This window comes from Musa acuminata, chromosome BXJ2-9 (assembly GCF_036884655.1).
Source record: "Musa acuminata AAA Group cultivar baxijiao chromosome BXJ2-9, Cavendish_Baxijiao_AAA, whole genome shotgun sequence".
NCBI classification, from domain to species: Eukaryota; Viridiplantae; Streptophyta; class Magnoliopsida; order Zingiberales; family Musaceae; genus Musa; species Musa acuminata.
The window spans coordinates 32,978,538-32,993,559 of record NC_088346.1 but is presented as its reverse complement, the minus strand read 5'-3'; the positions used below and the strand labels follow the sequence as shown (position 1 = coordinate 32,993,559).

At 38.4% G+C, this 15,022-nt stretch overlaps 2 protein-coding genes across 4 annotated transcripts; both read left to right on the top strand.

Annotated features, from left to right (window-relative positions):
- The first annotated feature begins 906 nt into the window (after positions 1–906).
- Positions 907–3,382, top strand: LOC103973644 (large ribosomal subunit protein eL13z). Its single transcript, XM_009388274.3, has 5 exons — positions 907–1,039; positions 1,639–1,757; positions 1,914–2,047; positions 2,676–2,834; positions 2,923–3,382. The coding sequence occupies exons 2-5, from the start codon at positions 1,649–1,651 to the stop codon at positions 3,142–3,144; spliced, it is 624 nt and encodes a 207-aa protein (XP_009386549.2). The 5' UTR covers positions 907–1,039; positions 1,639–1,648; the 3' UTR covers positions 3,145–3,382.
- A 1,409-nt stretch (positions 3,383–4,791) lies between these two features.
- Positions 4,792–8,339, top strand: LOC135581538 (protein VASCULATURE COMPLEXITY AND CONNECTIVITY-like). 3 transcript variants are annotated; one of them, XM_065126227.1, is made up of 4 exons: positions 4,800–5,016; positions 5,114–5,482; positions 6,262–6,464; positions 7,711–8,339. In XM_065126227.1, exons 1-4 carry the CDS (start codon positions 4,921–4,923, stop codon positions 8,030–8,032), a joined length of 990 nt encoding a protein of 329 aa, XP_064982299.1. In that variant the 5' UTR covers positions 4,800–4,920; the 3' UTR covers positions 8,033–8,339. The 3 variants fall into 3 exon arrangements, with proteins under 3 accessions (XP_064982300.1, XP_064982299.1, XP_064982301.1); XM_065126229.1 differs by lacking the exon at positions 5,114–5,482 and adding an exon at positions 5,886–6,066 and having other exon boundaries at positions 4,890–5,016; XM_065126228.1 differs by lacking the exon at positions 5,114–5,482 and having other exon boundaries at positions 4,792–5,016.
- Positions 8,340–15,022: the final 6,683 nt, after the last annotated feature.

Here is a 15,022-nt window from a genome sequence, read left to right as displayed (position 1 = left end):
TCCAAGATGATAATCTTGAGAAAGCCTCTTTTAATTGTTTAAGATCCTTTATTGTAACATTATATATGAGCCGAAATCAGGTTCTCATCTGTTAGACGACTCTTGGGTTCCCTCCTCCCTACTCGACATCCCAATTCCTAATCATACTTTCACTTTGGAAATAGATGGTTCCTTTTCTACTGACTCCAACACTTATTATGCTGCCAACCCAATCTAGGTCAAATGCCAGGCAATTTTTGCTGGTCTACACTGTGCAGCTATTGAAGGATTTCATAACATCCTAATTAAAACTAATTGTCTTCAACTTGTTAACATATTTTTAGGAAAGTTTGATCTCCTCCCTAAGTGGTTGAAAATTTTATGTAAAGATTTATATCATCTTGCTAATTTTGTTGGGGGTAATTGACTGGATTCAATATTTTAGAAATATCAATTGGAGACTCGATAATCTTAGCACCATAGAGACTCCCACACATCATTCTCTTTAAGTGAGAATAATCATTCTTAAGTGGGAATCATGTAATCTCACCCAACCTCGTTTGCCCCTAATCAATAAAAAGTATATATTTTTTTATTATTTTTATTTTTTTCATTCTCTCACATCTTTAGTACTAATGGTTGGATTCTTATCCAAACCAAAGTTTAATATCTTCAACCAACCTGACCCACCGATTGGTTTCGATCGGGTTGGGTTCGGTTTGAGCTTAACCTAATTTGCAGCCCTATAATTGAAAACTTAAAATACAGGATGATATGATTAGGGCTCATTTTTTCCACATTTCATGCCCTAATTCGAGAAACGAGCCTAATTGGGCTTCCATCGTTGTAACTGGAGAATATTGTAAAAGCCTAATCCGTTCAGTTGAAACAGAGGCCCGAATATGGCCTCATCTCCATCCACGAATCCTGCAATCTGACCCGTCCAATTCAGGGTTCTTCCTCACGTCGCCCCTCCTCTCATCCCCTTAAAAGACCTCGCTCGGGTGCTTCGCCTGCATTTGCAAGGTTGCGATTCGCTGCGGCGGGCGGTAGGCGAAAGGTACAGATCTCCATCGTTCGAGCGAGAGTCCAAAGCTTCCATTTGCCTTTTAGTGCTTAATGGAGTTGTAAATAGCAAGATCGGTCCTTTTTTAATATTTTTTGGAAACCATTGTGTATGAGATCACTGGTCGTGGATCTGTGGAAGTTATTTGCGAAGATTAGAGGTCGTATTCGCCTGAAAAGCTTCTGATGTCGTGATTCCAGATGGTTATGGATATATTTTCGTTATGGTAGATGGCTTGCTTTTCAGATGTCGTTCATCGTTAGAATCGTATCGAATCATATTAAGAAGTCCAGTCTCTAAAGTTTAGATGCGAGGATCACGTCACAGGGAAATCGAGTTTTGGGGGGAGGGGGGAGTATTAATGATTTCATTTTCTTTAACTTGTAATATTTCTACTACTCTGATACAAAAGTTTGCATTGTGTAATATTGAATAGGTACAGAATTAATAGTTTAGACAGTTTGTTGTGCATGTCTCGGTGATGCTTTGATTTTTATTCGCTTATCGCATTTATGTGTAGATTAGCTTATGCTGTTGAGTTTGTGTTGCTTGGAGGTGTTGATCTTGTTTCCATGAACTCGTTTGTTATTCAGGTGTTGAGCCATGGTTAAGCATAACAATGTCGTGCCAAATGGCCATTTCAAGAAGCACTGGCAGGATTATGTAAAGACTTGGTTCAACCAGCCTGCCCGCAAAACCAGAAGACGCATTGGTGAGCATCTTTCCCTTTCTTTTGAAACATAATTTCTACTGTTGCAGGCTTATCTGTGTATATTATAGATGACATAGATTAGAGTCCAAAATGATTTTGCATCTTTGGTGCTTTGCACCTTTTAATGTACTATAATGATATCTATTTACGTGGCAGCTCGACAGAAGAAAGCTGTGAAAATTTTCCCACGTCCAACTGCTGGCCCCCTGCGCCCTATCGTGCAATGCCAGACACTCAAGTACAACATGAAATCTAGAGCAGGCAGGGGTTTTACTCTTGAGGAACTGAAGGTGACAACTTTGTTCATTGTTCAATAAGTTGTTTATTTCTCATTGCTTTGCTTGTGAGGCTGAATATTCATTTTTCTGGGCTTATTCATTTTCCTATGAGACACTTTCTTTTTTTTACTATGAAACACCTCCAAGTAGTACAGTTATAAAGACTGTTTTGAGAGGGAAAGTCATTGTGGTGCAATTGAGCTGAAATGCATATGTATATTTTTCATGAACTTATTGAAAAGGTCTCCTGAATGTTTCTGTTTTCTCAAATTATGATTCTATAGAGAATAGTCAAGTACAGGAACAGTTTATTTTGATAGAGTAATATACCTTTGGGACCTTTGGCAAAATTGTAGAATTTAGATTCTTATGGAGTCCAGTGTTCGTATATGATGAATCTTCCATTTATAATGCATGGAAGCATTGGTATAATCTGTGATGCTGAGATGACATGACATGAAATTATTTTTCTTGTAGAAGGTGTGGCTTGTTGCATCACTGTCATAGGTTTTTGCATCAGAAAATTTAGCACGATAAAGTTTATCCTTTGTTGTGATTGTTCACCTCATATTTTCCAGCTATAATTAGTTTCTTCATCTGTACACTGTCCAAACAATGACTGTATGTTCTGCAATTGCAGGCAGCTGGCATTCCAAAGAAGCTTGTGCCAACAATTGGCATTGCGGTGGATCACAGGCGAAAGAATAGATCTCTTGAGGGTCTCCAAGCTAATGTCCAGAGGCTGAAGACATACAAAGCCAAGCTTGTCATCTTCCCAAGGCGTGCACGCAAAGTGAAGGTGAGCTTAAACACTTGCACCGAGATTGCTAGCTAAGCTTATTTCCTACTAATTTAACAAGCGTTCTTTTGTACATTGTCTCTGTCAGGCTGGAGATTCTGCTCCGGAGGAACTGGCAACTGCCACTCAGGTCCAAGGCCCATACATGCCCATTGCCCGTGAGAAGCCTACGGTTGAACTTGTCAAGGTTACAGACGAGATGAAATCATTCAAGGCCTATGCCACGCTTCGAGTTGAGAGGATGAATAAGCGTCAGGTCGGTGCCAGGTTGAAGAAGGCTGCAGAAGCAGAGAAGGAAGAAAAGAAATAACTGATTCATATGAGCATGCATTTCAACCACTTTAAATACAAGATTTGAATTTCACTGAGAGCTGCGGAGTTAGTCTCAATTTGGAAATTAAACTCCATGGAATTCCAGGCCTTTTAAGGTAGTGGTTGTAACATTACGATCTTGTATGGTTGCAGCAGAGTTAAGTTGAGAATTTTTAACTAAATGTAGATTGAATCTAACTTATTGTAGATTGAATCCGAGTATCTTTGTTCTGCAATGTGTTCGATTGCTATTGAAATCTGAGCATAAATGGGGTATCTTGTAATGTTGCTCAGGAATGGCATGCAATGCGTACGAGATGGCTGTCTAGTTGGCCATCGCTCGAGTCTAGAATATTCAATGCTTGAAAGCACGGAATTGTTTTGTAGATTCCGCGGCAGCTCATTTGGTCTGTGAAAATAAATATATTTAGATGAATGAGATTGAAGCGGAAGGCATGTGAGAACGAAGGACTTTTTGTTTTCTTCAACGTTGATAGTAGCTCCCATTGTTTTGCAGGTTTCTTCACCAGTCTGTCAAAGTGAAACAGGTTTGTTCTCTCAAACTTATATTTATACAGCCTGTGGTAAACAAGTGTGCAGAGAATGTTGCAAGATGTCGTGGCCAGCTCATGAAGCACTTCTTAGCCCATCTCTTCATCTTTCTTGATTTATGGTCTGAGCACGACCACAAAACATGATTCAGTCAGTCTCTCTTCTGCATGGCTGCCTGCAGCCACACCTGTCTGCTAAAATGTGTTCAAAACATCAAAGCTGGTTGTTTACTTGCGCAGCAATTTTATTCACCTTCTTTCCAAAAGCAAAACATCTGAAATTAACAAGGTCATATTTAATACCACATTGATGAATAGTTAAAGAGTCGAGGTCTCACTAAGACTCAAATATCTTCTTTCTTAGAGGCATCTTCTACTATCCATTCTGAAATGAATAATGTTTTTGCAAGTCAAGAATACTACTAGTGTTGATGATGGCCTGTGATGGTCCTCATCAAGAATAAATTTAAACGAGCAAAGTTAGCTTTCTATTTGAATCAAAACTTCCTTGCAATACCCATCGATTGCAACATTTGAGGCCTGATATTTCTCACTAGGAAAATCTTCAGGTGGGAGATCATCCCTCCATTCTAAATTTACATAAACTCATCATCCATAGTAACTTGTCAATCATTGTGACTAATATTTTCTGCTCAAACAACCAATCTTACAGTCCATTTTATTTGGTACAAGTGACAGGTAGGTAACCAGCCATCCCCACTTGTATGTGATGTGAGAGAATGAATGTCTCAAATCTTTATTGGACATGTGGTAAAAAAGATGGATAAAGTGTTTCTATACTCTCGTGACAAAAGAAAGCAGAATCTCTGAGCCCATCAAGAAATCGGGTAATGCTTAAGTAAGAATTTTGAATTCATGATATCACTCACTTGGTTTTTCACAAGTTCATTTTGGGTTAATGAATTGATAGTAAGATCAATTGAAATCATACAAAACACGTGATTTAGCTTATATAAATGATAATTTGAATGTGCAATAGTGATACATATTTTTAATTAATATATATTTTTTAATTAACGACATTTTTAATTAATTAGTCAATAGACAGTCTCAGCTTTAATAACGCTATCATGCTGAAACGTTAAAGTGGGGAGCTCACTGTCGTCTTCCGGACTTGACCAGTGACAACCACCGAAGCAAGCACCAGTCGTCGCTCCCAAGCATTCCTCCCCGCGCGCGAGATCGAGGGCGGCTTGTTGGCGATGGAGAAGAATGTCGTGATGGTCTGCGCCGCCGTCGGCTTCCTTGGCCTCCTCTCCGCCGCGCTCGGCTTTGCCGCAGAGGCCACAAGGATCAAGGTTTGTCGTACCAAGACTCGCGCTTTTTGGCTTTCTTTTCTTCCTCTCTGAGTTCGATAATCTCTTGATCGCGGCATTCTTCCGTTACGCGAGGTAGAGAACCGTCAAACGCGTGGCGTCGGGTCAATTTCTTGGTTCCGTATCTATTTTCTCCCTACTGAACTCGCAGTTGGGCGGAAGGGCCTTGATGAGTTCTCTTCCCTCGGGTATTTCTTGGAAGGTGCGGCTTTGGTGCTACAACAAAGCCAATATCTTGGAACCGCCTTCAGCGAGAATCTTTGTCCCCTCTGTCGCAGTAGGGTTTACAGGGTTTACGATCTGGATCTTGTTAATCAGGATGCCTCTTTTCGGTGTCATCTTTTCTTTCAGTGTTAAAAATCTGATCTTTATGTCCTTGGTTGTCTTTTCTTTCTTAAATAAGGCCGGAACTGTGATCAATGTGGTCTTTCCAGAAGGTTATTTGCAGGTTAGCGTTCGATTCAGGTATATCTTGTTGATTTTTGTCGACTGGATCCTCTGTTTTACTGAGATCGTCGAGCCATTTTATTTCTTACTTAGGGTTTCTATGCTCCCGATTAAACCGCAGATATAGTTGTATGTATATGCTGGTTAGTTTATCTGATTACAGTTGCCATGAATTTACTGATTCTGGGAGCATGAACACGGATAAAGAGTCTGCTGTATGGCCATCCATTATAGAGTTATGGAGTTGCATTAACCATGTAGCTCTTACTATGTTTAAGGAGCGAGGCTGTAAGTCAGCTTTCAGCTTAAGTTGTGTTTCAAAAATGTGTTTGATTAATTTGTGATATTTTCCTAAAATTTAGCATGACATCATTACTGGCTGATTTCATCTTTATATATTCTAGGTTTCATTCTAAGGTCATGTTGGGAAGCTTTGCAATGTGGAATTACAGATCAAATCCAGTAACTTGCAGTTTGGGAAATTTTTAAGATGATCAAGTCAGAGCAAACTCAATTACTTTTTGTTTGGAATCAGTTCCTTGTACAGTTTATTATACTTTCTATTAATACAACTCAACTACCAAGGTTATATAGTTCAACTTATAGCATCTATTCACTGAATTTCTATTACTTGTCTTTGTAAAGATGCAAATTCACATGAAATTCTAGACTTGTCTCTGTAGGGATTCAGAGTACTAATTTATATAAAACTAATGATGTATTATGGTTTGGGTTTGGCTTCAAAATAGATAAACCATGAATAATTTTGATGGTCTGCAGGTTTCTGATGTGCAAACAACAACATTAGGTGTCTGCATGTATCCAAGGAGCCCAGCACTAGCTCTGGGTTTAATAGCAGCAGTGGCTCTTATGATAGCTCAGGCCATCATAAATACTGTGTCTGGGTGTATTTGCTGCAAGAAGTATCCAAATCCATCAGACACCAACTGGACAATAGGGTTGATCTCCTTTATTGCTTCTTGGTAAGTTGCGAACCTATACGTTGATTTGTAAGACTGCATTTATTTATACGATATGATATGTTTGAGCCTCTTGTAAATTATTATTTTTAATTACGGTAATTATTGACTCCTTTTTTACTACTACATATACAAAGACAATTCTGGACCTACATGTTTCTAGGAGTTTAATGCACTACTGGTTCTTTATGCTAGTTAGCTTTATTGAGCTTCTTTTGTTTCATTCTTTTTCTAATATACAAGTAAACCAAAAGTAAATTAGAAGTCTTACTGAGATTTGGTCAGGTGGCTGAATTTTGCATATCTATCTTTGTAAGTCACTGTAATTGCCCCATAAAAAAAAGGATTGAATATGAATGTACAAGGAAATGAGTCTGGCAGAAATTTCAATTCATCGTGACAACTGAGGTGGCAGAAATAGGAAAAGACAGTACAAAATGAATAAAATTTAAACATTTATCTGCCGTTCTATGACAGTCAGAACAGTCGCATCCCATGTTGATGTAGTAGAGTTGACAATGTTCCATCCCAACCTCATGGTGTTTCTGTGTGCCTTGGATGTGCACATTATAATGGTTTTTTACTGTTGAATCATTTGTTAGCTTTGCTATCATGATTAGACATGAAATGCCTTGGTTAGAGATTTGCGGCATCTAGAAATTCAAGAAGGGTTCAAGGATGGGATGCGCTTAACTGTTTATAGGCTCTCAGATTTATATAGTCTATCAATAATTTTAAACAATATCATAGTTGGCAAATATAAGTTATTTAGTTTTTAGAGTGAAAATTTGGTTTTTCTGTTCATCAAACTACCCTTGTGGATTGTTCACCAAGGCTCAATCCAAAAACCATGACACTTTACTAGAGAGATTCTGCATCTGTGAAGAATGTACGGTATGCAAGGTACTGTCTAACGGAGCTCCCCATTGACGACAAACATAGAAGTCGTGAAATACATAGCGATGGGACACAAATGGTGCTGAATTGATGGATGATGATGCTCCAGTTTTGGGCTTATTTATACAATATATCAATGGAAATAGGGTTAAAGCATACATGTGGTGCTTTAAATGCTAACGAGAAAGAAATCGAAGAGCTTAGCCATCTTGATATATTCTCAAATTTGTTTGTTGGCTGCCTTCTTGGAGTGAATTAATGTATGCTGCTTTATACCTTTTTTTAATTTAAATCTATCTCTAGGTTTTCGTTTTGGGAACTTACTATCATTTGCTTTTCCTAATTCATGCAGGGTTACTTTTATAATAGCCTTTGTTCTATTGTTGTCTGGTGCTGCCCTAAATGACCAATGGGGGCAGGAAAGGATGTACTTTGGCGAATACTGCTATGTTGTCAGGTCTGGAGTATTTTCAGGAGGGGCAGTCCTATCTCTTGCAAGTGTTGCCCTGGGGATCGTTTATTATGTTTCATCATCTTCCCCAAAGAATATGCAGCCATGGAGTCCACAGCAAAATCAAGGCATCGCATTGGGCCAGCCTCAAATTCCACCTCAGGCTCAGACCACCCCAGTGTTTGTACATGAGGATACCTATATTCGGCAGCAATTTCCATGAAGGTGTTGGTTGCTAGTTATGCTTGATCATTTTCTGGTTCCTGCTCCTGTGGACTCTTACTCTTTTATGATGAGATAGAAATGCAAATCCCCATGATCTGAAACTAGTTGGATTTTGGAGTTACCCTCCTACAGTGGTTCTGTATCATTGTTGCATAAGGCTTGGATGAATCATACTGTGTCGTTGAATATTAGTCGTATTTTTATTTATCTTCCATGTGAAAGAGAAAGCTTAGTAACAGGTTATGCATTTTGGTTGCACTGAACTGCAAATATTTAAGTTGGAATGGTAACTTGTCGTTGGGGAATGAACAGGACCAAATTGCCGGCTTGAATTTTATCAATTCTCCTCGGAAGAAGAGGGCATCTTGCAGCATATGGTGTGTTCTGTGCCTTCAAATCTGGAGAGGTTATTATTTGAAAGATCATTCAACTGTAATCTGTGTCGACGTACGCAGAATATTAATGCAATATATCTGGTTAGACTTGTGGAAAAAATGTAGTTTTGTGGTACAATATGCCTGCAAGTTTCTTGTGTCTTACAAAGCTTAATGGGTTTTGCACAACTAGCATTTGCGTGTTGTGGCATTCTTGGAATGTCCTTGGAGTTGTAAGTTGTTGGTATGTTCTTTTACTTTGTTGTTCTCCTTTCCAATCTCCATCTAACCTTCAGTTATTTCATGTGATCTGATGTTGCCTTGTGCTTGCCATACCTTTCATACAGTTTCACATGAATTGCTTGTGCTATTGACGGAGATGTGTTTGATGAAATGCTTAGAGTTGTACATATTGATGGTTTTTCTGATTAGTTCGTATTCAAGGATTGGTTGTAAAGTGTTGATAGTTGTACTAAATACTAATGATATGAATTGTATATTATAATTCTAATTGATAATGTATTAAAGTTAAGAGGGTGATCAAATTGTATATTGAATGGAATACAATGGATTTCACAGCTTGGCTGTCACATTATATCAGCACATTTCATCACCAAAATCAAATTTTAGCCGCTATAAATGATTTGTAAATTATATTATTTATTAATTTGATATAATAATTCATTTATTTGCTAACTTTATCTTTTAATTCTGCTTCTGTTTTTATATTGCAATTTTTATCAAGAACCGGAAATCTCACATGAACAATATATACCGTCGGATCGCTCTCCTCCCCCCCCTCTCAATCCCCACCGTGCGTGTCATCACATCACCGTATCGGCCTCAAAGGTCGTGACTTCAGTCGTGGGATGATGCAACCCTTTCCCCGTGGACGGACTTATTTTGTCCGCGCCATTTCCGAACCCCCATCGGAAAGCGATCGTGGACGAGGGCAGCGCAACCGCGATCCAAACACTGGTGAGCGGCAGAATCCATTCTTCCTCCCTCCCTCCCCTTTTCCACTTTGGTTCCTCGTGTTTCGGTTCTGTTTCCTCGATCGATCGCGTCCTCGCTGGATCCTGCTATCCTTATCCCCATCGTTCGTCGAAGGGTTGATCTCTAGTTGCAGCGAAAACTTTCTCCCTTCCTACGTGGTGCGTTGGTGATTTCTTTTGGTGAGCTTTGATCTTTTTAGTCTTTTTTTCTACTTGAGATCCGCTACAATGTTCGATTTTGTGCTTGTCGTTTCATTCTTGCATCTGTTGCATTCGAAAGTCGTCGCCTTTTCGGATTGATTCGTAGAGTTTCATTCTGATATATTCATCACTCCATCTTTGTACGTAGTGCATTGGTGATTTCTGTTGGTCAGATTTGATCTTCTTTACAGTTTTCTTCTCGATCCGCCGCAACCATCGATTTTGTGCTATGATTTCGTCTCTTGAACCCATTCCGTTCTAAAGGGGTCGTCTTTTTGTGTTGAGCTGTAGATTTAGTATCATTCTGATACATTGATCATCGGTTTGGGACGGGAAAATAATCAAGGAACATGGACTCAATGCCGCTTGGCATCTAGATTGCTGGATCATATTAAATCCGGCCTCATAACTGTAGTTTTCATGAAACTTCTTATTTATGTATATTGAAATGGTCATGAGAAATTATGTTTCTAGCACATATGTAACGTTTGAGCCTTGTATTTGTCACAGTGTGGCTTCCGCTATTTTAACGACGGGTTAACGTTGGTTTTAAGATGGAAAATTAAGTGTGATTAAAAGCAGCCAAAAGCATCTCTAAAAAGCCTTAATTTGTTTGTTAGTCCATGGAAATTTTGAACATTGTTACATTCCTGATAAATTTGCAAAAGCACCTCTATATCTTGACTACTCTAGTTGATATGCCGTTCAGTAATGATGATAGTATTTTCCTGTCTGCTTTTTCTTTTACTTTAATGTGTTATTTTTTAGTTCAGATTTATAACCATGCGTGAAGACGATTCTTCTTTAAGAATTAGAGACTTTCTTACCAATCCACCCATACTTTTAGTCTCCACCATCAGGATTGGTATCAACCCTTCAACTGTCGTTGTTAAACAAGGATCCATGGCCGAAATCATTGTCCTTGAATGTGTGTTTGTAGCCTGAGGTGCCATTGTAGACAAACCAGCTATTTCCGCATATTATCATTGGTCAGAGTTTGTTGTTGGAACATATGGATTTTTTTGGTCATAGTATCATGTTGGAGTAAGTTCTTCGATTTGTGTAGAACCAGATTTGGTTATTCTTTATGTGGATTATGCATCTTCATCAGTTGTGTTAGCTTGGTTCTTTGTATCAGATGATACAAAGAACGCATGTTCTTTGACAAGCAGACAGAAGGAACACAAACTACTCATGTGTTTTAACTAATTATCTGCACAATCATGTTCCTCAAGCTCATGATGTTTTGTAATTAGCTCACTGAGGATGATAATTCATTGTTTCTGCAATGGGTGTCTAATTGTTGATGGCATTCTCAAGCTGCTGAACACAGAGCTTGATTGTACTAATTCACTGAGCATATCATTCGGCAACAATTGAAGAACAGTGCCAATAGCTGCTTAATACCAACTAATCGACATTTTAACAACACATGTCATGAGTCCATGGACTACTAATTTCTATCCTATCAACTCTTTACCAAACCTGCACAGAGATCACCATCGCTGCCCATCTCCACCACAACACCAGCTGCGGATGAATGCGAAATCCTCGGAGCACCACATCTTTTAAACAGCTTGCGCAATTAGGTTTCCTGAAGCTAATTTGACGGCAACAAGTAGTAATAAAAGGTAGTAGTTTTGGCAGTGCCGGAAGTAGCAGTTGCTTTTGTCGGGGGGTTTGGGAATTTGATGGATCTTTTTGAGCTGGGTTGCAGTGGTGATGTTCTCTCCATTTGCTGAATAAACTTGAGCAGGTGACGGATATAATCTGGATACAGCTCATAAGGTTCCTTTGCTAGTTTCCAAGGCCACGGTCCTCTTAAAAATAGGTTCAGACAAAATAGGACAGTTGCTGGAAATATTCTAAGCAATTCGTCTGACAATTGCATCTTTCTTTCTTGAAAAAGTCCATTAGCTCAAACAAGATATAACGAGGATGGAATGGTTGTAGGAAACTTTTCTACACCAAGTTGCCACGCCCAACGGCCAAAAGATTAGAACAATCGCAATCAGATCTTTCATTTCCATCTCGATGGAACGAAGCAAGTCGTTCATCTTTGGGAGGACAAAATCAAATAAAAACAGAGGACTTACATGGATCATTGACCTTTTTTATTTTATTAATATTCAGCATAGATAGAAGCGTGAGCCATTTAATAGCTGCAATTGCTAATTTATAGAAGACATAAATTAGGTTGTTGTCCAAAAGGTTGAAGGCATAGAGATTTCAAGTAGAAGTGTGATGTTAGTTTCAACTATATATCGATGTTTGTGTTCGGTAAAGCCAACTAATTGAGGAGTATTATGGGGTGACTTGAGGTGTTATATATCACAAGCTGAGAGACAGGATGTCAGGGCTTGATATTCACCTCCACCATCGGAGTAAACTGTTTTGATTGTAGACTTAATGTAGTTTTCGATCAACTTTCGAAAGTTGATAAATATTGTGAAAACTTCAGATTTATGATGAAGATGATATAACCATGCGTACTTAGTGAAGTAATCTACAAAAATGACAAAATCTAAATTTATCAAAAGAAATGATTGAACATCGATATAAATAATTTCAAATGGTTTAGAGCAGGATACGAAGGATGTGCCAAAGGGCTACCTATGACTTTTATTGGTAAGACATGCATTACAATGATAGAGCTACTTGATTTAAAAATGGTAAGAGAGTAACGAGAAAGTAGTTTATATTGGATAAGGGACGAGGGATGACTAAGACGACGATGCCACACATCAATTGGAGCTGCAATTGAAGAATGAATAGTGGGCTGGGTTATTTATGGAGTTGACGACCATTCTAAATATTGTCTCTATTTGGTCCTTGGACCAAGGATGCCCCCGTGCTCAAGTCCTTAACAAGAAAAGAATCAGGAAATAATTCAATTAAAGTATTGTCGTGTTTACAAAATTGAGAAACATAAATAAGGTTTCGTTTAATATGAGGGGGCACATAGAACATCATCGAGTGTAAAGGTTATAGTATCAAAATTAAGCGTTGTGGAATCATTATGAGTAATAGGAAGTCCTTTACCATCACCGATGATGATATCTTCATTTCTGCTATAATTGTTGTGAATAGACAAGTTTTGAATATCAGAGGTGATGTGATAAGAGGCGTCAAAGTTCACAATCCAATTGGGTTAGCTAGTAGTCGGAGTAGTTATGAGATTCGCCTGAGGCCACTATGACGAAGTAGGGAGTCGGGGTTGAGACCAACAAATTTTTGCGGAGTGTATGATTTTATCACACAGTTGCTAGGCAACTCTTTGTTGGCTTGTGAGGGCAAGACACCAGGGCTGATGGTTATTGGAGTTGTCACTTTACGAGAAATGTTAATGATGAGGATAAGAGGGGGTTTGCTTGGACCCATAGGATCAAGAGACATCTTGGCCAAACCTTTATTGACGTTTTTATTATACTAGTTGCTCTTCTTCTTAGACTTTTGATTGACTTGAGCTGTAATGGTCGATCGGGGCAATTTGTCCTCGCACTTCAATTACATCTCATAGTCATTCAACTTGTCATAGAGTTCTTCAAATGACATTGGTGAGTCGCGTGCTTGAATTCCGGTTGCCAATTCCTTGTACTTGTCTCCGAGGCCATTAAGGGTATGGATGATGACTTTTTCGTCATATAGGGAATGACCTATCAAAGCAAAGTCATCGATGATAACTTTGATATTTTGTAGATAATCAGAAATAGTACTTCCCTCTTATTTTATTTTCATTAGACTGGATAGAAGACTAAGCTTGCGAGTATGTGAACGATTCACTAAGGTTGTTTGCAGCTTATACCAAGCTTCTATAACAATCGCACATGAAGATATCAATGGGGCAATGGATCCAACAACTAAGGCTTCAATAGTTTAGAGGATGAGACGATCTTGACGTAACCATAGTTTATGAGTTGGATTTGGTATTGGACTGGGTTCTCCGAGGATGTTGATCATGGCTAGTGGACAACTGAGAGAGCCATCGACATAGCCTAGTAAGTCGTATCCAAATAGGAGATTAGAAAACTAGGCCCACTAGAATGCGTAGTTGCCACCTTTTGATAACTTGAAAGGGATTAGCGTGGCAGCATTGATGGAGATAAGTCCTGTATATGGAAAAGTACTATGATTCCTTGTAGAAACAGTAATTGAAATGTCAGAAAAAGATAATGAAGATATCCTAAGGATGCGTACTAATCCAAGGGCTCAAGTTGGTTGAGTAGTGGTCGATGGGTTGAAGGTGTGGCCTACGATTGAAGAAGCACACCCACTGAAGGAAGAGATGGTTGTCCTCGCGATGAAGAGTAGAATATAGGTGAGCACCAGGTTAGTCGAGAGCACAAGAGCTGGTGGTTGAAGATCTAGAATATTTCTACTTGCATTCATTAAAGAGACCTTTAAAGCAGTCAATTCCTTATTATCGCTCACTCGGAGTGACATCATGTCTCTTTTGACTAAGAATTCTAATTCTGGGAGTGATTCCTTTTAATTGCTTGATGGAACATAATAGCTTATGATAACACAAATAGGGCTAGTCAATTTGTTTGAAGGTCATCAGCTAAAATTCTATATAGTAGGTATCATAGCTAAACTTCTTTTTTAGTGCCAAAGAACCTTTCTAGTTGTTGGTCCAGTCCATATGTGGGCATCTTTTAATCAATTCAGTAATTAAAAAGAAAAAAAAATAAGAAAGGCACGTAATTGAGGGCAACGGAGAGAAGCGAATGCGTGCAGCGAATGCGGCGGTGTACACAAGAGGAAAGAACAAAGAGAAAAAGGAGAGAGAAAAATAGGTTTTTGAGTTTTTTGCTTGACGATCAGTGGTCAAACATTGTCAGTTTTGACCCAAATTTTATGCGAAGAATCCTTGCAGTAAGCTCTACAATCCTAATGGTATTGATTTGCATTTTTTCTCTGAGGTACTTTCCTACTATACCTATTCTGTGAGACCTAAAATTATCTTTTCATGAAATCCATCTTTGGTGGTGATGATAAGTTAATGTTGATCCAAAATCTATGTTCTTGATGTTATTGTGATCCTTTGGTTATTCTAGAGAAGATTTACTGTAAACCTGTTATCAGTACTATTGATAGTGAAAGTTTGAGGTGAACTACGATCCCGTGGTTTTTCCCACATTAGGTTTTTCACGTTAAAAATTTGGTCTCACTATGTGATTGATTTATTGCTCTACTATTTATGCTGTTCTGATTAATATGTGCTTTTGATAATAATTTGATATTTTGATGAGGAACCCATTTTGATACATAAAGAGGGAAAAAAATTATTCCGATTTAACAGGTTTTTTCCAACAAGTGGTATCAGAGCAATATGTTATTTGATGCTAGTTTTTTTTCTTTTGTGATTGAAATGGAGTTAGATGGTATGATTAAATTGAACTCATCAAATTATTCCAT

What these genes read in the sequence shown, in the direction of transcription:
- LOC103973644 (XM_009388274.3), top strand. Translation starts at nt 1,649, where the DNA reads ATGGTTAAGCATAACAATGTCGTGCCAAATGGCCATTTCAAGAAGCAC. An exon ending in TTACTCTTGAGGAACTGAAG is followed by an intron (nt 2,048 to 2,675) that starts GTGACAACTTTG and finishes CTGCAATTGCAG; the next exon opens with GCAGCTGGCATTCCAAAGAA. An exon ending in GGCGTGCACGCAAAGTGAAG is followed by an intron (nt 2,835 to 2,922) that starts GTGAGCTTAAAC and finishes TGTCTCTGTCAG; the next exon opens with GCTGGAGATTCTGCTCCGGA.
- LOC135581538 (XM_065126227.1), top strand. Translation starts at nt 4,921, where the DNA reads ATGGAGAAGAATGTCGTGATGGTCTGCGCCGCCGTCGGCTTCCTTGGC. An exon ending in TTCCAGAAGGTTATTTGCAG is followed by an intron (nt 5,483 to 6,261) that starts GTTAGCGTTCGA and finishes GATGGTCTGCAG; the next exon opens with GTTTCTGATGTGCAAACAAC. An exon ending in ATCTCCTTTATTGCTTCTTG is followed by an intron (nt 6,465 to 7,710) that starts GTAAGTTGCGAA and finishes TAATTCATGCAG; the next exon opens with GGTTACTTTTATAATAGCCT.